Source organism: Protopterus annectens, chromosome 12.part0 (genome assembly GCF_019279795.1).
Source record: "Protopterus annectens isolate FY-2018-M chromosome 12.part0, PAN1.0, whole genome shotgun sequence".
NCBI classification, from domain to species: domain Eukaryota; kingdom Metazoa; phylum Chordata; order Ceratodontiformes; family Protopteridae; genus Protopterus; species Protopterus annectens.
The window spans coordinates 491,284,149-491,309,747 of NC_056746.1; the positions used below are offsets into that span (position 1 = coordinate 491,284,149).

General features: G+C 39.4%; 1 protein-coding gene across 3 annotated transcripts in view; it reads left to right on the forward strand.

Annotated features, from left to right (window-relative positions):
• Positions 1 to 25,599, forward strand: part of ABAT (4-aminobutyrate aminotransferase) — a 1,409,217-nt gene that overhangs the window by 929,779 nt on the left and 453,839 nt on the right. For all 3 annotated transcript variants that reach the window (XM_044089599.1, XM_044089601.1, XM_044089600.1), the window contains 2 exons: positions 7,856 to 7,953; positions 23,265 to 23,294. In XM_044089599.1, coding sequence (XP_043945534.1) covers positions 7,856 to 7,953; positions 23,265 to 23,294 — 128 coding nt within the window. The remainder of the gene's footprint in view (positions 1 to 7,855; positions 7,954 to 23,264; positions 23,295 to 25,599) is intronic.

Genomic DNA, 25,599 nt, shown 5'->3' on the forward strand with positions numbered 1-25,599 from the left:
TTATTATTTAGTGTTTTGACATTTTATTGCTAATGTACAGTGGTGTGACATTTTGAAAGGTATATAGGGCTAGCCACCCAGTGGTATGAACATTGGCTCTAGATAACTGTCACTGTTGATGTGACACCCCAACATTGTGGGCAGAAACATGGGAAAAGTGGGGTTATGGATGGATGGATGTACTCTATAATTAAAAGATGGTGATCTTATTTAAAGTTATGGATGCATGTCAGATCTCTGAAAAAAATCCTTTGAAAACTAAGTTGTCCAAAATTAAAGCTATAAACTCACTTTTTGAATTCACTTTATTATGGGATATAAGTCCTCCACAATTCCCATTAGATGGTCCTTGCCTCTGTGCACTAGAATGTAAGATATAATCACCTCCGGCATAACCAGATCTTGCGGGAAGGAGCCAAATCCTAAATGCAGCAATACAATTTGATATCAACGAGCTTCATTTATTTGCTTTTATTTAAGTATTTGGCCATTGCACAACTGGTGTGATACAATCTGTCCTCCCTCTCTCTTAGCAGTGCCACATACAGAGGCAATGAAGAGGATGAGTACTACTACCAAATGATGTGGTGCAACCTGAGTAGTAACCGTGTCTTTGTGGCTGGAGTCAGTTTACATCTGTCTTCTGTTATGCAGACACCACTGATCATGATTCCTTCTACAATTAATTTTTTAAAGTACCTGCAACATTATAAATTCAGACCCCATTCATTTAATGGGATATGTCTCAACACTGTCCATGATTAAGCATCAGAAGTGGTTCAAATGTAGATCACTTTGGTGTTAAATTATGTTCTAGTTATAACCAAGTGTAAAATGATGTTTTACAGGGGGTGATCACTCCTCACTCTTGGTATGTGAAGCTGTACTTCATGCTTGCGTACTTTGCATATTCCCAAACTGAAATCAGGGAACACCCCATTATCTTAAACCCATTTCAAAAGTGAATGATTTATTATGAATGCAATGAATCTCAGTGGTATGTAGAAGTGAGCGAGATCTCAGAAGGCAAGAGTTAGGGAAAAAGTATGATTATTTTGGGTTTTATTTACAAACAGTACAGAAAAATAGATAAATCAGGCTTCATTATCTGTAAGTAGCTGAGTCTATTAAACAAGTTGCATTGTCACATAAAGACAGTGGCAGTCACTTTAAATTGCAATAGCAGTTTCCATACAAATATTGCATCTTTCCAAGCAGACATTTTATCTTTCCATGCATGCAAATATGTGCATGTTGTGACACTAAAGTCCCATTTGCATGCTTTATCACATCTTCTCGTGGATGAGGTGTGTGTGTAGATGTGTGTATGTCTTTGTGTTTGTTTTGTGTTGTAAAGAATAACTGAAAGTTAGGGTCAGTTTGCATAGATTTTAATTCCTTTTAGTTGACTTTGCACACACTCATTGATTAGCTGTTGCATCATTTCCACATTCATTGGCTTTAAAGTTTCTAAGGAGGATTTGTAAATTGGCTTCACTGAAATTCAAAACGGTTTATGACTCTCTGACTGCAATTTCAAGTCATGTGCTCTTTCTGTACCTTGAAAGTACATCTACTTTTCTAACGTAGTTTTATAACTACCATTAGCTAAACTGTGAAATGTAGCTTGATTGTGTCATTCCATGTGTCTGTGTTATGTTATGTTATAGAATGCACTTGTCAGCTGTTGTAACTCCAGGATAATGTTGTGACTTTTTTCTTCCAGTTTAGTGTTACTTCTGTGAGATTTATGGGTTTTCCCTAAAATTCAATCTGTTAAGGATACAGACATTGTAAATAACTAAGGTAAGCCTACATAAGGTAACCATTTGAAATGTCGGACCCGCTAGAACGAATCCTGAAGCAGGGAGACTGAATAACCTAAAAACGAGACTTATATATACTAAGTCTGAGATGGCCATTTCCCAGAATATTTCCTTTTCTCCAAGGTATGGTGATCTCGGAGCTAGTATATATACGTTTGGAGGGTATGGGGGGGTTGCCCCTTGCAAAAAAAAAAAGTTTAAAGAAGAAGAGCAGTCTTTGAGATTTGCCCTTTTGGGGGGTTTGATCTTTTTTTTTTTTCAAGTTGCTGGCACTCGAATTTCAAGTGCCAATATTTCAGTAGGGAACCCTATACAAAATGTTCTTTATCATTGATTAAATTTGTCTGCTATAAGAAAATCTATGATACAAAAAAAGAAAGTTTTCCTCCTCCTGTCTTTCAGCTGTGATTTTTAAGAGCCAATGCTACATTTTATATGCTAAAAAGTTCAAAATTATGTTGTAGAACAGACCATTAGGATCAGCAATCTATTTTCCAAAAAGGCAGGCTAGAAAGGGTATGGATGTTAAGTGATTCAAAGCTCTACAGTGAATTTTAATTTCAGTTGAAAAAAAAAAGAAACAGACTGCTTCTAGGGATTTTAGACTCAGGAAAAAACTTGGCCCTTCTAAAAAAAAGTAATTCAGAATGCTGTTTATAAAGCAGAAGAATATTTTATTTTGCCCTTATTCTGATGACATGTGAAGGAAGAATATCGACACTTGCTGCACAGATTTTATCCACACAACATTTACGTGATGCATAGCTTTATTTATTTATTTATTTATTTTTTGTTATATTTTTATTAGTTTGATGCAAAGCAAGATTGCGTTGGTTTGGACATGTGCTGAGGAGGGATGCTGAGTATATTGGGAAAAGGATGCTAAGGATGGTGCTTCCAGGTAAGAGGAAGTGAGGAAGGCCTAAGATAAGGTTTATGGATGTGGTTAGAGAGGACATGCAGGTGGTTGGTGTGACAGAGCGAGATGCAGAGGACAGGAAGAAATGGAAACAGATGATCCGCTGTAGCGACCCCTAACGGGAGCAGCCAAAAGAAAAAGAAGATCAGTTTGATACAAAGCTTCAAAATTATTTTTTAAGTTATGCAGTCAGTGTGTAGGGAAACATACATTTATTTATTTATTTTTTATCTGTATGTATATCTAGCTAATCTGTATGTCAACTGGTTTGTGGACTGGCCTCAAGGCCCTTTTCAGCTGTGACATAAGCTGAGTAAGGAGCAAGTATATTACAATAAGAGATAAGTTATATTATTCAGTTTAGTTACTGACAGATGAAAGCATGGATCATGCCATAGATCTTTTTTTAATAAAATAAATCGGTGATTTCAATAGGGGCAAACAGATGGATTCCTGGGATGCACAGTTCTGGATGGGCAGCCAACAAAATTATTTAATTTAAAAAAAAAACTTTTCCTATATTCAGCACTTAACTCTGTTCTAATTAGAATAAGTGCTCAATACAACAATCAAAATTAATTTGCTTGTTTTAAAAAAAAAAATTAAACAATGGACTGCAATTATTTCCTTTGTATACTTGCAGTGTTTACCATCTCTACGTGTGCAGACACCTGCTACTACTTTATTTGTTTACTTATTTATTAAGTATTTGATTAAGTAAGGAAATTATTATTTAATACTAACTAAATAGCTAACTAAATAAATAATCACTCAGCTCCCTGTGATCCTCTGCTGTGCTGCACAATTTTCTGCTTGTTGTCTTCCCATGATTCATTGCTAAGGTAGAGTGGAATGCCCATTGATGTTAAATAGTACAGTGATGAGCCGCACATGGATTGGTGATTGTGATAAGATGAGCTAAGTATTTCTTTTTTAATTCTGGTAGACGACTGGTTATAACAGTAATGACAACTACAGCCCAGCGAGATCTTAGACTGGTTTTCAATGATTATCATTATATTCTAATTAATGTATGTGCACGTATATGTGTGTGTGTGTGTGTGTGTGTGTGTGTGTGTGTGTGTGTGTGTGTGTGTGTGTGTGTGTGTGAGTGTGTGTGTGTGTGTGAGTGTGTGTGTGTGTGTGTGTGTGTGTGTGTGTGTGTGTGTGTGTGTGTGTGTGTGTGTATGTGTGTGTGTGTGTGTGTGTGTGTGTGTGTGTGTGTGTGTGTGTGTGTGTGTGTGTGTGTGTGTGTGTGTGTGTGTGTGTGTGTGTGTGTATGTATGTGTGTGTGTGTGTGTGTGTGTGTGTGTGTGTGTGTGTGTGTGTGTGTGTGTGTGTGTGTGTGTGTGTGTGTGTGTGTGTGTGTGTGTGTGTGTGTGTGTGTGTGTGTGTGTGTGTGTGTGTATGTGTATATGTATGCATATATATATATATATATATAGAGAGAGAGAGAGAGAGAGAGACTTAACATTGAAACTCCCTGCTTTTGCATACTGTCTCTGACTTTGCCTCATATTTTGGTCTGCGTCTTGTAACATTTTTGTTTTTTTCTGGCAAATCATTCATGATTGCTGCCACTGAATGAGAGGAAGGGGAAGTGCTGGCTGTAAATAAAAGCAACCTAACCTCTTGTAGTTTCATCATTTTATAACCTGGCTTTATAGGACAAGTCTACATTTATTTGTATGAAATGCACTTGAATATTTATTCCCTGTCAAGTCTTTGCATGAAGCAAAGTTGAAAATATTCCTCATTTCACAGAATGCTGCAAACTTTGACTCATTGTTTTGGTCTGTGCTTCATATAATCTGGAAAACCATTAAGGATTGCAGTGACAAAATGGTAACAGACATTTGACTTTTAAGATTTCCTATCCTTTAAAAAATGCGTACTAATGCAAAAAAATTATTCTAGTAAATTTTTACGGTTTTGTCCCTGATTCTTTAGCTAAGAAGTTAAACGCATAATTTTTAATCACAATTAGATGATGTGTACAAAGTATAGATGAAAGTACTTTACCTTCTTGTTTGCTTAGTTAAGGTAGCTTGTTTTTGTATAACTAGAGTACAGTTGTGTGAAATATTTTTTTAATTTTATTGCTGTCAAACATATGAGGTGTACAGAGTTAACAATGAGGCTGTAATTGCTGGGTTTGGGGGGCTGTCTGTTGATGAGATTGCCTGACTGCGGCTGTCATTATCAGATTAAATAGTCATTAGTCTGGCTTTGCAGGACAAATTTAAAATTTGTGTAAATCAAGTTGCAATATTTATTTATCACAATGTGATATATATATATATATATATAGTCAAGTGGCATATATATAGTCAAGCGGCTATTATTAATGGATATAGACCTTGGTAGAATGTAATGACTGCAGTTCAAATTATCTTAAATCATGAAGACAAAACCAAAAGATACAAATATATATATATATATATATATATATATATATATATATATATATATATATATATATATATGTGCACCTATGCATGGTCCATAACAAAATTGTGTGAGAGGGTCTGAGAAAACCATCTAGGTCCCAAGGAGCACTTAATTCACCACTGATCAAATCATATTACAAATTATGCATTGTATTCTCATAAATTTAGATGACAATTAAGTAACACACTTAGTTCATCTGGCAATAGTAAAGAACCTTGGAAAATACTGTTAATCTTCATAGCTGTAAGAATGTTACACCAAAGGAATAGCTTGACAGCTGCTATGCCATTCTAACAGGCACAGAGATTGGAGTAGAAGTTTTCTGGTGACTAAACACAATGGGGTTTATCAAATAGATGTAGCTATTACACGTTTTAAATTAATTCCATTTATACGGGGAGCTGGTATCCCCATTAACCCCTCACAGTACTCTGTAGCTTTAAAACCTGCTAGATGAAATATGATTTAAGGACAGGTGTCAGCTCCTCTAAAAAATAGAATTAACTTGATAATCTGACTGTCTGTCTGTGTCTGCACCATGTTTGGTCTGCCTGTCCGTGCATCTTGTTGTCTATTAATTCACCTATCTGTTCACTTAATTAAAAATAATACCAGAATGTGTGGGAAATGTGTCTATGCATTATGTATGTGTCTCTATCTGTATGTCTGTCTGTCAGGTGTCTCATTGTCTGCCTTTGTCTTTTTGTCTATGTACTAAAGCTATCATGTCAGATTGCATGGTGTGAAAAAAGTGGATACTGAGGAACAGCACCTGTGTTAGTTCAAGTAACTGCAGAGAAAAAATAAGCCAAGCAAGGCACATCATTGTTGTTCTGGGCTCACAGGTATTTGGAATCCTGTGTTTTTAATTGCAACTGCTCATTTTATAGATAAAATAATTAGTTAATAGTATTGGCATATATATTTCTAACCAACATCTGTAAAGCATTTACATTTGCATTCCTATACAGTGGTATACTTTAGCTACGTTTGGAAGCCATGCAGGGTTTGTTATCCAACATCTACAAGAAGATGGTTCCTAGAGACAGGGTCATCTTAGAGAATATCTTTCCCAAATGGTGACATTTTAGGGTGAGGCTGTTATCAATGTTTTCTCTAAAGATATAATTATAGGTTGTTACTAAACATTTTGTATCATGGGATTAACATAAGTGCTATTTAGTTAACTCAAATATGGTTTATGCCCACATGAACCATTCTGGTCTTTTGTTTGCTGATTTTTCTTCACTATAGAATTACACAGTCTTCAATAACATTGTGTGTTTGTGTGTTAGTCACCTGTCTTAAATATGTGTATTTCCTATAGGTTGCATTTTACATGACAAAGTTAAATTTCTATAACTGGATATCTTTTGGCTTTCTTCCTGTGCTCTCTTTGATTATTAAAACATACAGTAACAAATATGATAGCTTTAACTTGCATTCTTAATAGAAAAACTATAAGATTTGTTTCTATCCATCCTCAACCCCTTTTCCCATTTTGCACATGGGGTCAGGGTGTCACTTCAGCAGTGACAATCATCTCGAGCCAAGGTTTACACCACCGGGTGGCTAGCCCTGATGCAATAGTTCATTCATAACAGTCACTCACACACACACACACACACACACACACACACACACACACACACACACACACACACACACACACACACACTCACCTATGGCCAATTTAGTGTGGCCAATCCATCTACTGCATGTCTTTGGAATATGGAGGAAACCGGACCACCCAGTGGAAACCCGCGTGACCACAGGGAGGACATGCAGACTCCACACAGGAGGCACTCCAGCCGAGAATCGAACTGGAGAGCCTCTTACTGTGAGGTGACAAAGCTAACTGCTGCACCAACATGGCCACCCCAAGATTTGTTTACCACTGTTATTTATACAAATGAATGAAACAAGTGCTCTTTTACTGAGCAGGTTCATTTATTTTAGTTGATAAAATGGGACTAAACTTAAATCCACAGCCATTATCATGATATTGATAAATAAATATATATGTGAAACTATGACTATCTGTCCCTTGAATTTTTAAACTGCCTGCTCAAAAGTAATAGCCAAATAATATGGACTGCTGGGCAAAAAAAATGGAAAAGTGGTCAGCTAGGAAAAGACTGATCCAATTTTATAGGCAATTTACATTTTGCAGTTGACAGTGAATTAGCATTCAGAAAATTAAGCATATTTTTAGAGAGCACATTTTTTTCTGAAGTAGAAGCTATTCGAGGAATCAGAAAGTTCTTTGGAGTATTTTTTGTTTTTGTTATAAAGCAAAATAGCAAAACTGTGTACATCACAATCAACTTTGGCATTAATTTACTGAAAAGCTTGTGTTACTAATTACACCCAGCATTATTTTTTTCCTACTTAATGCTGTGGAGAGTTGAAGGAACTAGCTGCCTTACAAGGCTTCACGATATGTAAAGTGCAGGCCTAAAGTTTGATTCCCAGTTAATGCAACCAGTCATACAGCAAGATGGTTACCTCTCGTAAGTCCATTCCTGCCTGCAGAATGAAGACCTTTCTAGAGTATGCACTCTGTTATCCCCTTTAAAGAATTGCTAGCACAGTACATTAGGACATTTGTATGGAAACCAATTTTTGTTTATAACTTTTGTTATTTATCTCCTTTAAGGGACAAGATATAGTAGTCAGGCAGCTGCAAAGAGCAAAGATGACATTGATTACAGTGGCCCTTTGATGAAAACAGAAGTGCCTGGACCAAGATCAAGGGTGAGGAACTCTTTTTAATTACTGTTGGTGCAATGAGAACATGTCTTACTAGATCTCTGCTTTAGAAGTATGGCTGCCTGAATGTAACACACATGACATACAAGCAATAATGTCCTCCAGGGTATGTGTTATTGTGGAAGTAACGCCCACCTAGGGGTGTTTTGCGGCCTGACACTACAGGCAGAGTGCCTCTACACCCCTGAAAGGAAATTATTTACGCAATAACACAGACCCTGGAGGACATTATTGTGCTTAGTGAATGGTCTGTCTGTAAAATTGGTGTGTTTTACTTACTTATCTTTTTATTATTACTATTTTTTATATGTATACTTTTTATGTAAAAAAGTTCCTCCACCTAAAGTTTCATAGTTGCTGTACTATTTGTAATGGTGCCAGAAGAAGCATTTTTCATTCAAAATATATAATTTCTTTAAAACAATCTCTACATATTCAGTTTATTTTTTGGTACCTTACTCCTAAAATGTGTGGTTTGTTGTCAGTCATTGGGGATCGAAGATACTAAATGATGACATACAATGGACTTTCAGAATTTATTTCCATTAGAAAATTCATGTTAACACAAAACCTGTTATTTAAGCTACTTTGTAATTTTATAAGAACAGTATTTAAAATGTTCCCATTATTGAGCTTTTATTTCAGGATAAAGCTTTATCCAGAAATCTTGAGATAAAAGGTCAAGAGGTATGCAAACCTCTTTTATGACTGCTGCCACTGGTTCATCAGTCTCACTCTCTCTCTCTCTCTCATACACATACACACACACACACACACACACACACACACACACACACACACACACACACACACACACACACACTTGCATTTCAGAAATTGCATGCTAACACAAGTCCTATGTATAACAGTAATGTTTAAAATATGTTCATATTTTGAGCCTTAGTTCCCCCTTTTATTTTAAGATTTATCCAGGTATCCTGAGCTAAAAGATTGAGAGGTATGCAAACCTCTTTACTGCTACTGCTGCCAGTGCTCGATCGCTTTTACTCTTTACTCTCTGTCGTACTCACACACACTTCACTGTCATCCATGCAAGCACACATATGCTCATACACAGAAACATAAACACACACACACACACACACACACACACACACACACACGCACGCACGCACACACACACACACACACACACACACACACACACACACACACACACACACACACACACACACACACACACTTGTTTCTGTTTTATTTAGTTTTTAAACTTGCTAAACAGCAAAATCACTGCTTAGAGAGTGTAAAATAGTAGTGACCATTAGGTTTTTTTGAGTCTGAGCTCCACAGCAGCTTAATATGCTGCCATGAAGCAGCAGACTCGTTTTTCAACAGGCATTACCTATAGATTAACACCCTGCTGGAGTACGTTCATTCTCCAATCAGGGTGCGATTTTCAAGTCGCCCATTCTCTAATCTGATTTAACATGCTAGCCTTATGCAAGTGAATCTCAACCACTTTTATTCAGTTACTGATACGTGTTTGAAAAACAAAAATAGTTGAAACATATGTAAGAAAAGAAACTTTCCACACAGGTGATGTAATGATTGTGAAATTGTGCATTTTTTTCTGGTATTAATTTAGATGTCAACTTTGGCTGCTATCTATATACATCTTTATTTATTTAACATTTGTTTTCCAGCAAAGTCAGACTTGGAATGAAGCCAATTTTCAGTGGAGGGCTGGGGAGAAATGCTCTAGATGCATGTCTTTGAATTGTGGGAGGAAACAGGAGCACCCAGAGGAAACCCACACGAATACAGGGAGGACATGCAGACTCCACACAGAAGGCACCCCAGCCAAGAATCAAACTGGAGAACCTCTTGCTGTGAGGCGACAATGCTGCCGTTGCTTTCTCTCTAATCAGCCACAAATTACTAAATAATTATTTGTGCTATATTTCATTTGGTTTATCTTCAGTCAGTTGATTCATCTCTTATCTCTTAAATCAGTCCTCTGTTGTCAAAACCAAATGTAATCTCTCTTGCAAAGTACCTGTTCTTACTAGGGGACCACAGAGATGAGAGACTGGCCCACTTCCCTTCTCATCCTTCATATATTGTGCTCTGTTTGGCCTACATCTATCCAATCTTTTGCTATAAGCTGATGAATTAGTCATTTTATGGTCTTCTGAAGCCATAATTTCCTTAAGAACTAACCTCCTGGATGACATCAAGGCTCTTGCTTATTGGCTGAATTCCAAAGAATTGCCCTTCAACTAAAACCAATCCAAATTTGTGATCTTTGGTACCAGCACTATTCATTTCCATCATTTCCTTTTTCCTCACTTATTAAAATAACCACTAGAAACTGTATCTTTATGTTGATAAATGTGTATATAGCTGGACCCTTCTTCTATGCCCCAAGCACATTACCCACCTCAAGAACAAGAACAACCATTCTCCCTTCTGTTGCTACAAAATCAATTGCTTGTTTGCATCACAAGCATACAGAGCTATCAGAAGAAGTATCCTCCAGGCCTACATCAAGAAGGGACTTCCCCTTGTTGCATACTCTTCAAATCGAAGTCTCAAAGACCAACCAATCTTTATTTTTTGTATCTGTAGGATTATTCTGCTGAGACCCAAATTCAAACATAATTGCACAGCCCTTCTTGATTCAACTGGCTTCCAATTAAATAAAGAAGTGGCCTTATTTTCTTCACTCTTAGTCACAAAATCATGATACAAAACATCCCTCCTCAGCTAGCCTTAAAACCTTCATTCTGGATGTACACCAGCTAATCTTTGATCTCATACCAAGGCTGCCCCTCCTTTTCTACAGACCACGCAATTCATTTGCTGCTATTGATGTGGTTGTACTCACCCTTTCTGCAAAGTTCTTGGATTAACTGCCTTGAAGTCAGGAACCAGAGAACCACAAAAATTCTGGTGCAAATAAAAGTTATATTAATAGATCTTAGTGTTCCTGTTTCACACAGTCTATAACAGCTTGAGATCTCTTTCTGTTTGACCAGCTGGATCTCACCTTCTCCTTCTTTACTTCAGTCTACTTTCAGTGGTAAGAATTTGTTAGTCTAGTCTCTCCTAACCCGTAACAACCTCTATACGCAAAATTACATTTAAGTCATTAATACCTGCAAGCTGTCTATTAATGGCATTCCTTATTGCTTACAGACTGGACAGCAATTGTCTGGAGCTCAGAGTGAAAGAAAATTTAAATGTGAGTAAAATAATTTCATCTGTGTAAGTAAGGCAAATTTTTGATTTACTCGTTTAGTTAAATAATAATCATATTTTTCCGTTAATCATGATAATGAATGCCTTGTATTCAGTACCATGATTAAGTTACAACAATGAAACAAAAAACACAGCTTTTGGTCTGCCTTTCAAGTGTTCCAGGCTTGAATGAAACAAGGCATCCCATACAACTAGCTGCAGGCATAAAGCTTTAAACAATGTGATCAGTGCTGTAGGTTTGAATGAGTTAATGCATTATCCATTTTGTGTCTCTCGTCCTACTGCTGAAATTGTATGTCTACCTTCAGGGTCACTTACATAACACAGTACGAATCTAATGCATTGCACTGCTGACTGTTGTATTACGAACAGTTTTTGTTCTCACCGGCTCTTCTCTAATATTACTGAAGTTCTTCATTGTTTTGTTATTGTATATATATTTACTTGAGTAAACAAGTAAACATTTCAAAATTTCTGCAATCCTTGTAATCTTTGCTCATGTACTATTCACATATAGTCTGTGTGCCCTTTGCATAATCCTCTGCAACCATGTCATCTGTACATACTGTATAGTTATAAGCTTTTCTACATTTCTAAACTGTTCTATTACTTAGTTTTTGTAGTATTTCTTCTGTTTGAGCCAAGGCAGTGACCAACACATCTCATTCTGGATTAGTCCATTACCCCAGTCAACAAACAAACAATACATAAATAAATACATTTTGTGTACTTACATCTTTGTGGTGAAGGGCATACACTTATCTGCCTTGTTATGCTTTCCCACTTTACTTCAGTCATGGACATCTTCTGTTGCTGCTGTTTTTTCTTTCATGGCCACTTCATGCAGTCCCTCCGTTTATGCATTATGGCTTCACCGTTTCCATTCCCTCGTGTGCTGTATCTCAGGCTATGTCTTGTTAACCTCCAGCCGATTTAGTTCAACCTACAGTCTTACATCAACCATTAGGGTGTTGTCTTAGGTACTCTGGCATTGGTTTGACATCTACACAAGTGCCTGGTTGCTGTCCAGCCTTTGATACTCTGCATCTCAGTTATGAAGGGCTAACACAATGTCTTCCTCCTGCAGCCCAACATGCCGTGGTTTTCTTCCTTTCTACTTATTTTTTTAGCTGTATGACATTTTGTCATACTTTGACTGCTAACTGTGCCTGTTTGTGATCTAGCTGTTTTTCACCAGGAAATAAAACTGCTCTCCTGTGGAATGGTGGTATAAAGCTGTGGCTATGACCCAAGCAACCCAGATTTGATTAGCAGCTTATGCCACTGATGGAGTAGCAGGGAGGGCATTCATCGATAACACTCCCTCAGGTGACATATGGTCAAAAGAGGGGAGTTGCCCTTGGATGTAGTTGATGAGTGTAGGGGTTTGAAGGGAGTAGGTAGGACATATATGAATAAACCCCAAACAGGGGCAAAGATGGATGAGCCCCCAGGATGCCCTTAGGATCCCTGACTAGCCACAGCAATACCAGAGCAAATCCGGCGTGGGAAAGAGATCAGCTGCTAGAGCCAGCGTGAATGTGGAGCACTGCGGAGCCAGGCTGGTAGTATGAAGTTAATAGGAGACCAAAAAGAAAAAAACAGCTATGAACTACACACCTTTTATGTTTTCTTGTGGCTTTTAATGAGAGGCTCACTTTTGTAGTACCTGTTTTACACTGCTAAGGAGGTTCACTCTGACATTCTATACTTCTGCACTCAAAATATGAATTTTCAGTTACTGTTTATAATTTCAAATGTGCCTTTATCATTACCAGTATTCTGTAGAACTGGATTACCAAACCTTTTGTTACCTAAATGAAAGGAGGGGATACAGAACACAGTAGATATGCTGTCACATCTGCTGCCAATGGAATTGAGGCTCCATTCTGAGTAAATTGTACTGCGTGTGTTGCCATGATCTGCTGTCTGTCTGAAACATACAAAAAATGTCTGACACTTTGATTTGATCAGAGTCTGTTAGTTTAGATTCTACAGAGATCAGTTAGAGGGCAGCCCTGGCAATGTCGGCCCAGGCTCCAGTCATTTGTAACCCCCTAGGGATGAAACAGTCACTGAGGCACTTGCTGATAAAACAACTTTTGCTGACCTATCTGACATCTCAGTACTTCACGCAATTAGATATAGAAGTAAATAGTGAGAGTCACACCTTGGTTCAACTTTCAGGGATTGGATCAGATTTTTTTTTTTATCTTTTCCTGGGATCAAGGATTAGGAGAGGTAGACAACTTTGATTCCCTGGCCTAGTACTGAATGAGAGCTTGGCCTGATGCTGTGCTTTCCTTGAGTAAATACAATAAACAACAGCAACTAGAAAGCAACAGTATGTTATGGATCTGTACCTTGGTCAAAAGAAAAGACAGTGACACATCTGTAATGCTAGTAAAAGTATATCTTACTTAGAAAACTAAAAATAAAAACAGTATATAAATAAAATGCATAATGTTCTTGGTGGCTGTCACTAGGAAAGATAAAACAAATGATTTTGTTCAATATCCGTATAAAAATATAACTTAACTAACACTAGCCAAAACCATAATAAGTTCTTAGAGAACATGTTGACTGCAATTTAAGCTAGCAAACATCTACACAACAGGCATGTATTAGTAAACGTGCAGCAGATACTCTTTAATCTAGTCTGTTTGGTGTTCAAGTTATCCTTTGGCTGTAAATAAAGACCTTCTGAAAGGTGTTTTTTCAATATTCTGGGCCGTCTTTGCAAAGGTGTTAATTCCCTGGTAATAATAGGCAAGTGAAAGTGAGAGTCTGCAATGCATAGTAATGTAAGGCAATTGCCACTAGCCTGATCTTTCTATAATGCAATGGGCCTTGGGATTGTGTACTAATTAAAATTTTCAAGGAAACAGCAGCATTTTCTGAATATGTCACCAATGGCTGCAGTGATGTCATAGAACAATAAAAAATAACCAAGCCAAGAACCAAGCACTGCCCAAAAGCCACAGGACCCGGATATCATGCAATGATGCCATCATTATTACTGATTATACAATGACCCCCCCCCCCCATTAATATTCCAAAACGTGCACGCTGATTGGTCAGCATGCACATTGTAAATCAGACTTATACTAATGGAAAAAGTATCCATTAGTATGTCTTTTTTTTTTTTAACAGCAACGGAGATCTGCAAGATCTCCATTGCTTTTTAGAAACTGTCTCGCTATGTTACAGGAGTTTAACATAGCAAGACAGCTTTAAAAAAAGTAACGGAGATCTTCCTTTCTCCGTTGCTTTTTTTAAAGCTGTCTCGCTATGTTAAATGGGTTTAACATAGCATGACAGCTTTAAAAAAAAGCACCGGAAATTCTCCGTTGCTTTTTTTAAAGCTGTCTCACTATGTTAAACTCCTTTAACATAGTGAGACACTTTGTAAAACGCAACGGAGATCTTGCTTTCTCCGTTACTTCCACCCACAGCTCTGATGTACTGACTGCAGTATACCAGACAGCTGCGGAAGGGCAGCACGGAGGCATTATACAATGCCTTTATTTAAGAAAAGTAAGTATTTTTTTCATAAATAATGTCATTGTATAATAGCAGTAACCCACTTCTGGGTGTGGGTAATGTTGGATTTACCCACGGTTGTCTTTGTTTGGCCACTTGGGCTTCGCCCTCATGACCAAACCACACCAACCATGGGTAAATCCAGCATTACCCACACCCAGGTGTGGGTTATTGCTTAATCACTCTATAGAGATGTGTCACACGTGGTACTATCAATGCATATTGTTCTTGTGGGCATATGTCACTCTGTGATACATATGTGTCCTGTAGTATGTATCACTGCTGCACCTGCCAGCACTTTGGCATGCCTCCTGTCAGTATCACTGCTTCTGTTTAGGGCATACATCTTGCCCATGTTCTGTGCCTTTTAACTCTGCTAGTGTTTGCTGCGGCACTATGCATAAATATATATACAGCCTGCCCATGTGCTGTGTATTATAGCAGTGGTGTTTGCTCAAGCACTAAAATTGCACAGACACACAGCCTGCCCCTGCTGGTGGATCCTGTAGCACCATCTAGGGTTTGTCCTGGATTATGATGCTCTATATGTGTTGTGAACACACAGCATCACAAGCTTTGTGTCCTGGCTTTGTGTGTGTTGTACAGCTACAGCCTGCCAATGCTGTGCATCCTGTAGCATGACCAGGGTACAGGTACTAGCTGCCCCAGATCTCAACTCTGGTGTCCCTGAACCCCCAGGGGCTCTCACTACAGTACTGCACTCCAAATGCCACTAATGTGACAGTGCACTACACTACATCCCACTAAGGTGACATTGCACCGCACTACACCTCCCACTAATGTGAAGGTGCACTGCCCTAACACCCCCACTAATGTGAAGGTGCACTGCACTACACCCCCACTAATGTGAAGGTGCACTGTACTACACCCTCACTAATGTGAAGGTGCACTGCACTACACCCCCACTAATGTAAAGGTGCGCTGCACTACACCCTGGCTAATGTGAAGGTGCACAGTACTACACCCCACTAATGTGAAGGTGCACTGCACTACAGCCCCACTAATGTGAAGATGCACTGCACTACACCCTGCTGAGCTAGCCAAGTCCATCTTTTGCTTCCATTCAGTGATTCCCTGGCCTCTGATTGGCAGGCTTTCTGTGCTCCCTCTGGTACACAGTTCAGATACCATTTATGACTCCACCTGTAGACTTTTATCAGATAATTGGCTTGGTCATGGTTTGCAGTAATTGCCAGCTACCATGTTTATCTTCTCACTTTGCTAAAAAGAGGCAGACTTATTACTGCACTGTCATTCTGTGGGAGTGAAAAATTGATAGGTTTGTAGAATGGACACTGACTTCTCTAAATAATCAATTATTTCTCTTCTAGATGCATTTTCAGATATGTTTCTTTTGTCAGCTGAAATATTTCTCAGTATTTGCTCTCAAATTACAATATATTGATCTAGTTCAGTTATGTTTTGCACCAAAGGCAACAAAATAATTATACCAGACTGAAAGTGAGTGGGCTCGCACACACGTGCTGATGCTGTAAACAGATTTTGAAGGAAGTCAGGATAAAGGCATTTTTGTGTGTATAGAAATGTAGCAGCTTTTGTATGTCAGGTTGCTGGATTTCAGTTAAGTTTCTAAAAGGCCAAAAGCCAAGCAGAACAGTAAGGGGTACTGAATTCTTTGTTAGTCCAAAAGTCTGCTTGCTGGTGTGGGATGGCAATAAAGAGTGTCATATTGGCACTCAGAAGTTTGAGAACCCTTAAAAAAGTAGTTGAAGCTCTTTTTACTGCTGTTCTGTTAATGTCAGGGAAGGATGACAATAGCAGGAGCATTGTCAAGCCTGAATGAATTTCTACTATGGTTGAAGCCAGGCTTGTGCAACTTAAACCATGTTATATGACTTTCCTTGACCGGGTATCATTTGGATAAACTGTAATAGACAGAAAGTGCCTAATATTCATACACATAAGTAGACACAATGCAAAAGAGGATAAATCAAACCATAACAATGCAGTTATTTTAATTTACTAGCTGCCCAAGTAATACATTTTATTATGAGAGCGCAAGTACATGTGTTACATGTTTTATATATGCAGGATAGAACAAAGGGCATTTTCTGTGGGAACAGGCACAACTGTTGGAGGTGGGTGTGCAAATTAGAACTTTCTGGCTGCATTCCCAAGTTCTACTTCTGTACAGAAGTGGAGGTAGTAAAAGGTATTTATTAAAGTTAATCTAGAGGAAGGCTGAACTTAAAAACAGTGTAAAATGTTAGTATAAATACAGTTTTATTCTATGAATTAAATACCTGAATGAGAACATATGACCTATCCATTTCGTACAGAATATTAACCTGCTATTGAAGATATTGGTGCTAGAAATATGTATTTAAAAATAACGTTTTGTTTTTTGAAGATCACAGCTGCCTCAGTGATCATATTAAATATGTCATGATGCTTTGAAATAATAGACTGTGCTTGTTCCGTTGTTAGTTTACAGGGAAAAAAGATCACAGTATTTAGTGTAGCCAGAGTCATGGACATCGGGAGTCATGGACATTAATTCCATGTCTGGATTCAGATATGCAGCATTGTTGCTGCCAATTTAGAAAGTGATGAAGTGACAACATGTGTTGTAAAGGAAGGTTATTAAAAGACTGCAGGAAATTGTTTCTAATTATTGTCCTTATTTTTTGTATAAAAACAATGATGACAGATGTAGAGTTTGCAGGGAAGAAAAGTTTAGTGGAATGAAGTTGTGTTTCTGTTGCCATTAGTGTAATCCTTCTGTTTCTGTAGTCAGCGCTATGAGAAGGTATATTTTGTACCAGAAAAAAATGGGAGAATGAGAGGTGATCAGTACCTGAAGCATGAGAGGTGTAGAAGTGTAGTGTGTATTAAAGAGTGAGGATATGAGGTATGTTCTGTATGGGAAACAGTAGCAGGAGCAGTGTATTCTGTACCAGAAGCAGTTGGAGGAGAAGGTGTATTCTGTACCAGAAGCAGTGAGAGGAGCAGGTGTGTTCTATATCTGAGACAGCGGAAGGAGCTGGTGTTTTCTCTGTCTAAAGCATTACTGGGAGGAGGGAGTATTCTGTGTCTGGAGCAGTGGAGAGGAGCAGAGGTGTTCCATACCTGAAACAGCCAGAGAAGCAGATGTGTTCTGTATATGAAACAATCAGAGTATCAGGTATATTCCATATGCGACGTTATGGAAGGTAAGGTGTATCTTGTATCTGAAGCAGAGAGAGGGGCTATTTATTCTGTATCTGAAGCAGTGGTAGGATAAAGGTATATTCTGTATCTAAAGCATTGGAAGGAGAACATGTTTTTAGTATCTGAAGCAGTGAAACAAGCAGATGTATTTAGTATCTGAAGCAGTGGAAGGAGCATGTATATTTGGCATCTAAAGCAGTGGGAGGAGTGGGTGTATTTAGCATCTGACGTAGTGGGAGGAGCAGGTGTATTTAGTATCTGATGTAGTGGGAGGAGCAGGTTTATTTAGTATACAAAGCAGTCGGATGAGCAGATGTATTTAGCATCTGAAGCAGTGGAAGGAGCAGGTATATTTAGTATATGAAGCAGTGGGAGGAGCAGGTGTATTTAGTATCTGAAGCAGTGGGGAGGAGGGAGGTATTCTGTGCCTGAAGCCATGGGAGGAGTAGGGGTATTCTATGCCTAAAGCCGAGAGAGGAGCAGGTGTATTCTGTATTTGAAGCACTGAGTGGAGCAGGTGTATTTAGTATCTGGAGGAGCAGGTGTATTTATTTATTTATTTAACATCTGTTAACCGGGAAGTCCGACTTGGAACAAAGCCAATTTTCAGCAGAAACCCGAGGAGAAACGCTCCAGATGCATGTCTTTGTAATGTGGGAGGAGACTGGAGCACCCAAAGAAAACCCACACGAATGCAGGGAGGACATGCAGACTCTGCACAGAAGGCACTCTAACCAAGAATCGAACCAGAGAACCTCTTGCTGTAAGGTGACTATGCTACCGCTGCACCACTGCGCCGTCCATTTTATTATTTAGTATCCAAAGCAGTGGGAGGTGCAGGTGTATTTAGTATCTGAAACAGTGGGAGGAGCAGATGCATTTAGTATCTAAAGCAGTGGGAGGAGTAGGTGTTTTTTATATCTGCAGCAGTGGGAGAAGCAGGAGTATTCCATGCTTGAAGTCATGGGAGGAGCAAGTGTATTTTGTATCTTAAGTAGTGGGAGGAGCAGGTGTATTCTGTATCTGAAGCAGTGGGAAGAGCAGGGTATTCTGTGCTTGAAGCCATGGAAGGAACAGGTCTATTCTGTATCTGAAGCCGAAGGAAGACCAGGTGTATTCTGTATCTGAAGCAGTAGGAGGGAGCAGAAGTGTGTTGTGTTGAAATCAGTTGGGAGAGTAGGGATTTCCTGTATCTTAAGTACCAGGGGGGAATCAAAGATGTTCTGTGCCTGAAGCAGTGGAAGGAACAGGTGTATTCCGTATCTGAAGCTGTAAGAGGTATATGATAGTATGTATCTGAAGCAGTGAGAAGAATAAGGGTGTTCAGTGTCCACAGCAGCTGGATGAGTAGAAATTATCTGTTCCTTACACACCAGGAGGAGCAAAGGTGTTCTTTACCTAAGGCATTGGGAGGAGCATGAGTTTTCTGTACCCAAAGCAGTAGGAGGAGTAGTCATGTTCTATACCTGAAGCACTAAGAGGAGAAATGTGTCCTATGCCTGAAGCAGTGAAAAGAGGAGTGTATTATGTACTTGAAGCAGTAGAAACAGCACTGTATTCTGTACCAGAAGTAGTGGGCAAGCAGGGGGTATTCTGTGTGTGAAGCAGTGGGAGGAGCAGGGTGTATTCTGTGTGTGAAGCAGTGGGAGGAGCAGGAGGTATTCTGTATGTGAGGCAGTGGGAGGAGCAGGAGGTATTATGTGTTTGAAGCAGTGGGAGGAGCAGGAGGTATTCTGTGTCTGAAGCAGTGGGAGGAGCAGGAGGTATTCTGTGTCTGAAGCAGTGGGAGGAGCAAGAGATAGTCTGTGTCTGAAGCAGTGGGACACGCAGGGGTATTCTGTATGTAAAGCCTTAGGAGGAGCAGGTGTATTTAGTATCTGAAACAGTGGGAGGAACAAGTGTTTTCTGTATTTGAAACAGTGGGAGGAGAAGGGGGTATTCTGTGCGTGAAGCAGTGGGAGGAGCAGGAGGTATTCTGTGTCTGAAGCAGTGGGACAAGCAGGGGTATTCTGTGTCTAAAGCAGTGGGAGGAGCAGGTGGTATTCTGTGTCTGAAGCAGTGGGACAAGCAGGGGTATTCTGTATGTAAAGCCTTAGGAGGAGCAGGTGTATTCAGTATTTGAATCAGTGGGAGGAACAAGTGTTTTCTGTATTTGAAGCAGTGGGAGGAGAGGGGGGTATTATGTGCCTCAAGCTGGGAAGAGCAGGTGTAGTCTGTATTTGAAGCAGTGGGAGAAGCAGTCTAATGTGTGCATGAATCAGTGGGAAGAGGGGATGTATTCTGCACCTGAAGAAGTGGGAGGAGATAGTGTATTCTGCCACTAAAGCAATGTAAGCAGCAGCCTCTGGGGTCATGGTCGCCGGTCCACGACCAGCACCTGGGATGCACCCTCTGCAGGGAGATGGACCCCTCCCATCGGCTGAGGTGCAAGCTCCGGCCCCTCCTCTCCATCCGCCCACCGAGGTGCTCCTATCTGGTTAATCCTGCCAGTAGCATATGCTTGACTCAGAGATTAAGCTGTGCAAGTGTTAGTGCACACGGATGCTACAGTGAAACTGTAAATGGCTCATTAAATCAGTTATGGTTCCTTTGATCGCTCCACCGTTACTTGGATAACCATGGTAATTCTAGAGCATGTTTCATACCAGAAACAGTGGATGTTTTAGGTGTATTCTGTATCTGAGGAAGTAGAACTAATGTATTATGTACCAGACGCAGGGGGTGTATTGGGTGTACTCTGTGTCTGAGACACTGTAAAGAACAGGTGCATTCTGTGTCTGAAGCAGTAGGAGCATTGTGTGCATCTGATGCAGCAGGAAAAGCACATACATTGCTGTATCGTTTGGTGGAGCCTGTGTATTCTGTATCTGAGGCAGTGGAGGAGCAGGGGTGTTCTGTATCTGAGGCAATAGGAGGAACTGGTGTATTCTGTATCTGAGGCAGTGGGAGGAGCTTGTGTATTCTGTAACTGAGGCAGCAGATGAAACAGCATGTTCTGTATCTAAAGGTTTAAAATGAGTGGGGTATTCTAGTGGGAGGAGTGGCAGTGTTGTTGCCTTGACACAATGGGAGGAACAGGAGTGTCCTGTACCTGAAGTGGTAGGAGGAGCCAAGAAACTCTGTACATGAAAGAGTAGGTGGGCAGAAGCATTCTGTATCTGAAGCAGTGAGAGGAGACAGGATTTATTTGTTTATTTACCAGGAAAGTCCATTGGGTCAGAAACCCATTTTCAGTGGAGGTCCAGGGAGAAAAGCTCCAGTTACATTGCAAAGATTATTACAAGGCATACTATTACAATAAAAGAACAGTAATAAACTTTTTTATACGATTTTTAGTAGTTAGAAATAAACAAAGTAGAATATTTGGATGAGGATGTTCTTCAAGTTGCTGATCTATTTTGTTCCTTAAAGAGGACAAGGGAATTGAAATAGTACGATGATTATTTTTCACCTGAAGTAGTGTGAGGGGAGGGGTATTTCATATCTTGAGTAAAGAGAGGAATATTCTATTTCTGAGTATGATGAGCATGGATATTGCATGCCTGAAACAGTGAGATAGTCTGTACCTGAAGTAGTGTGAGAAGCAGAATTAGTGTATGTTTGAGACACAGTGAGTAGTCTGTTAATAAAGCTGTGTGAAGAGTAAAGGGATTGTGTGTCTGAGGACTGTTTTAGGCCTGGATCAGTGTTTGGAGCTGGGTTACCTTGGGCCTGAAGTATTCTGAATGCTGTATGTTGCAATGTTAGAGGTGAGGAAATGCTGTACCTGAGAAAGTGGGATGAGCAGGGGTATTCTTTTCCAGAAGCAGTGTGTGGAGGGTTATGAAACAATGAGGTGAATGAGGGTATAAAGTATGTGAGGCAGTATGAGGACTGTTGGTCTGTACATAGTAAGAGAAGCAGGGATATTCTGAACATGATGAAGTTTGAGGAGGAGGAGCAATGTTCTGTACCCAAAATGCAGAGATGATTATTCTGTACCTGAAATGGTGGAAGGACTGTCTGTACATGAAGTAGGAGGAGGTGCTGGGGAGTGTAAAGTTGATGAGGTTACATCAGGTGAACTTCAGCTCCTTTCTCATCAACGTTCGTTTTTTTTTTTTTAATAAAATAACTGTTGCTGTGATTTCTATGTGTACAGTACAAAATAGTAGTGTCCTTATCTTATGACCTTTTCAATTCCTTACGGTTGTACAGATGTGGAGTTGATATATATACGTTAAGGTGGTACGGAGGGCTAGCCCCAGGGGTGCCTGGGACTTCCCCTTCCGCAAAAAGTGCTTTTAAAGAAGTCTTTTTGCTCTGAATGTTCAAGCTGTTGTCTTCACCTGGTTCACATTTTGTTAAATTATAACTTGAAAGATGTAGGTGAACAGTTTTAAGAGCACATATTTTCTCTCTCTGCAACTCTGCAACTATGTGAGTATCAGGGTTGTTTTGTCATTTAACAATGTGAGGACTTTTCTTGTACCTGAAGCAATGTATTAAAGGTATTCTATACCTCATGTATGTCCCTGAAGTAGTGTCTCTACTGATTGTGAAGCACTGTGCTCAGCAGGGTGTACTCTACCTACGTAGCATGAACTGCATTCTGTATATGCAACAGTGAGCAGCAGAGGGAAGTGAAGTCCCATGCCGACTCTTACTCATGTATGTTAACCCTAACCATAACCTTACTCCTGCCCCAACCCCAATCCTATACATTAGGGTACTAAACTCCCTTTCCCTAATAATAGCATTAAGTAAGACACATGCATGCCCACACACACTCACACAAACACATACGTCATGTATATCACTGCACCAGTATAACAACATCTTTCCCCTTCTCTGGAATCACACATACACAGCTTAATGATACCAGTACCTAAGTATATCAACACATCTATCCTGTTCCCCAGGCAAGGACGAGCACACGTGCACACAAAAACACAAGTGCGTGTGTACGCACACACACACACGCACGCACGCATAGACACACACACACACACACACACACGCGTGTGCACGCACACATACAGAATCACTCTTGCAATCATCTGAGGTATTGCATCTGGAGTGTTTCTCCCTGGGTTTCCCCTGAAAATGGAATCTGTCTCAGTAGGACTTTACTACTAAACAAATGTTGAATAAATAAAATAAATTTAATAATATTTGGAGAAATTAAATGGGAAGATAAAATGTAAGCAATAGACAGAATGACAGAAACAAGCAGAGATGAGGGAAAATAGTTTCACTGCTTTTTAATCATTTTGGTATGATATTTTTTATATATTTTGAAGAAGCATAATGGTCTGTGTTATAATGGAAAATAATAAAAACTGTTTTTCCCCTCACAGGAGCTGTTAAAAGAATTGAATACAATCCAGGTAAGTCACTTACATTCTAGAATTTAGCTTGTGAACTGGTACATTGGATAAATCCTGAATTGCTGATAGAAAATAGTTAGATGATAGGAGCTTTTGGCTTTCTCTCATTGCTGGAAGGGTCTCATTCCTTGGCCTGAAGCTTTGGAAATAAATATATAACATTTCACTGATACATCAGTGGCCAAGGTTCAGAGATGTACTGACCATGAGCAAAAGTAGTAATAGGGAGTGTTTAAAACATCATATTTATATTTTATACCATTCTCAAAGGGAGCTTGATGTACAGATGCTTCGGGGTGATTGTTTCCATACTGTGCTCTTGAGGATATCAGGAAATATGCACTATTATTTCACCTCATGAAATAGTAAGCTGTGCTGCTGTTTGAAATAGTGTGCCACCAAACATCTGTGAAACTGTTCTGTTTGGCTGCACTCCTAGCCCATGCAAGCCTTTATCTGTGCTGTAACTTGTAACTAACTGGTTGCTACAAATTTAATAAGCCGTTTGCTACACTGAAGCAACTGCCTGGGTACTAAATAAGTGAGCTATGGCTCTGCTTTTTGCCCAGCATCTCTGTGGCATATATTTGCCCTTTTGACAGTATGTATACTGCAGTGCAAAAGACTGCCTGCAGGAGATGAGACCAGAAGAATACATCTTCACATAATAGAGTTACTTCTTTAATTGAAAAAAAAGCTGTATTCATGGTGCATCTTGTTATGTTCTGAGATCCTAGCGTTGACATTACTTGAGATGTGAAGGTTTTTGAAAATGCAGAAGTTTTCAGTGTCAAGTGTAACTCTGTGGGGCAGAATTTCAATGGTCTGTGACATTTGGCATGTCATGGATTGCTACACAAGTGTGAAGGCTTTAGTAAAAGTAGTAGTATTTTAAGTGCCTTTTGGGGCAGAATTTCAATATGCAGTGACATTTAGCATATCACTGGTTGCTCTGCAAGTTACTTAGTATCTGCAGATGATTTGAATATTACCAGTCTTTTGACAGTCCAGGACAAGACCTGAAAAATACCAAGTTCAAATGCAGTAAAGTTTGCACAAACTGCACGGAGAAGGACCATTATGAAGCTGTTTCAGACTCACGCTAGAGCATCTTTCCTTTTTAATGATAGACATGCTGTACTTTCTGATGGGGCTACAGGAAGTAAGGGGCACAGTCCTTCAGGATAAATTAGTTCTTCAGACAGTGATTGGAGAAAGGGTTTTGTCCCTAGTAAGATTATTATCTGAGTATTTCAAGGCAAACCTTTCAACTATACTTATTTTGGAGATATGTGCCTGTTTTCAGCCTTGATTTGTAGTGTCATGTGATTTTTTTTTTCAAATAAACTGTAACCAATTTGGGGGTACATTCCTGTTTTTAGGCTTGATTTACCCCTTCACATGATTTTCTAAACCTCTCCCTTCCCATATGACTTTTAATTTATACACAGCAAACCAGGCTACGTGATCAGCATACTGGTAGCACCGATAATACAAAGAAGACGCATATGTTACATCTTCCATTCTCAGAAGCAAAAATAAATTACTTGAGGCCTGCACTGGTGGTGTAGAGGAGTAAAACCATGATTACAGCTGGGGTAACATGAGTCTGACTTGGGTATTGGACGTGGCAGACAGGAAGGTTTGGTATGCCCATCCACAGGTGGAAGGATAGTTGTTCAAACCCAGCTTGTACCACTGCTGTGATGATAGGGCCTTGACTGAACAGTAGAGGCTTGTCGCAATGTGGGGAGACAGTCTATGGTAGATATGGGGATGGAAATCCTAGGTGGAGCCTTTGGAGGAGCATGCATGCACAGACTAGCGGGCATAGACAGCCCTTGTGGTGACACAAGTGCTCACATTACCACCAGGGACAGAGTTAGGCCACAATATTATCAAGAGCACAAAGCACCTTCTTGGTTGCCTGCATGATTGACACCCATGTACAGTATATGTCTGATCCATGGGAAATATGATAGTCATTAGACATGGGGGCAAAAATGACCTCAAAATAAATATATGATTTTATCAGGTAAATTTGTACAATATATTTCATTAATGTTTGCAGATTTTATGTTGTGACTTTGATGTACTTATACTTTTGTATGATTTTTGTCACTCAGTTTTATAAACTTGTGGTTCTGAGAAGTATCCCACAATCATACTGCATGTGCTATTTGACATGCACATTTTAAGATAATCATTTGTCCAAAATATTGGCGAGATGCACCTATTTTTCAAGAGCCTTTGTACCTATTTTCGATGTCTGCAGGTTGATAGGCATGTTTCCAGGCCTCTGTCT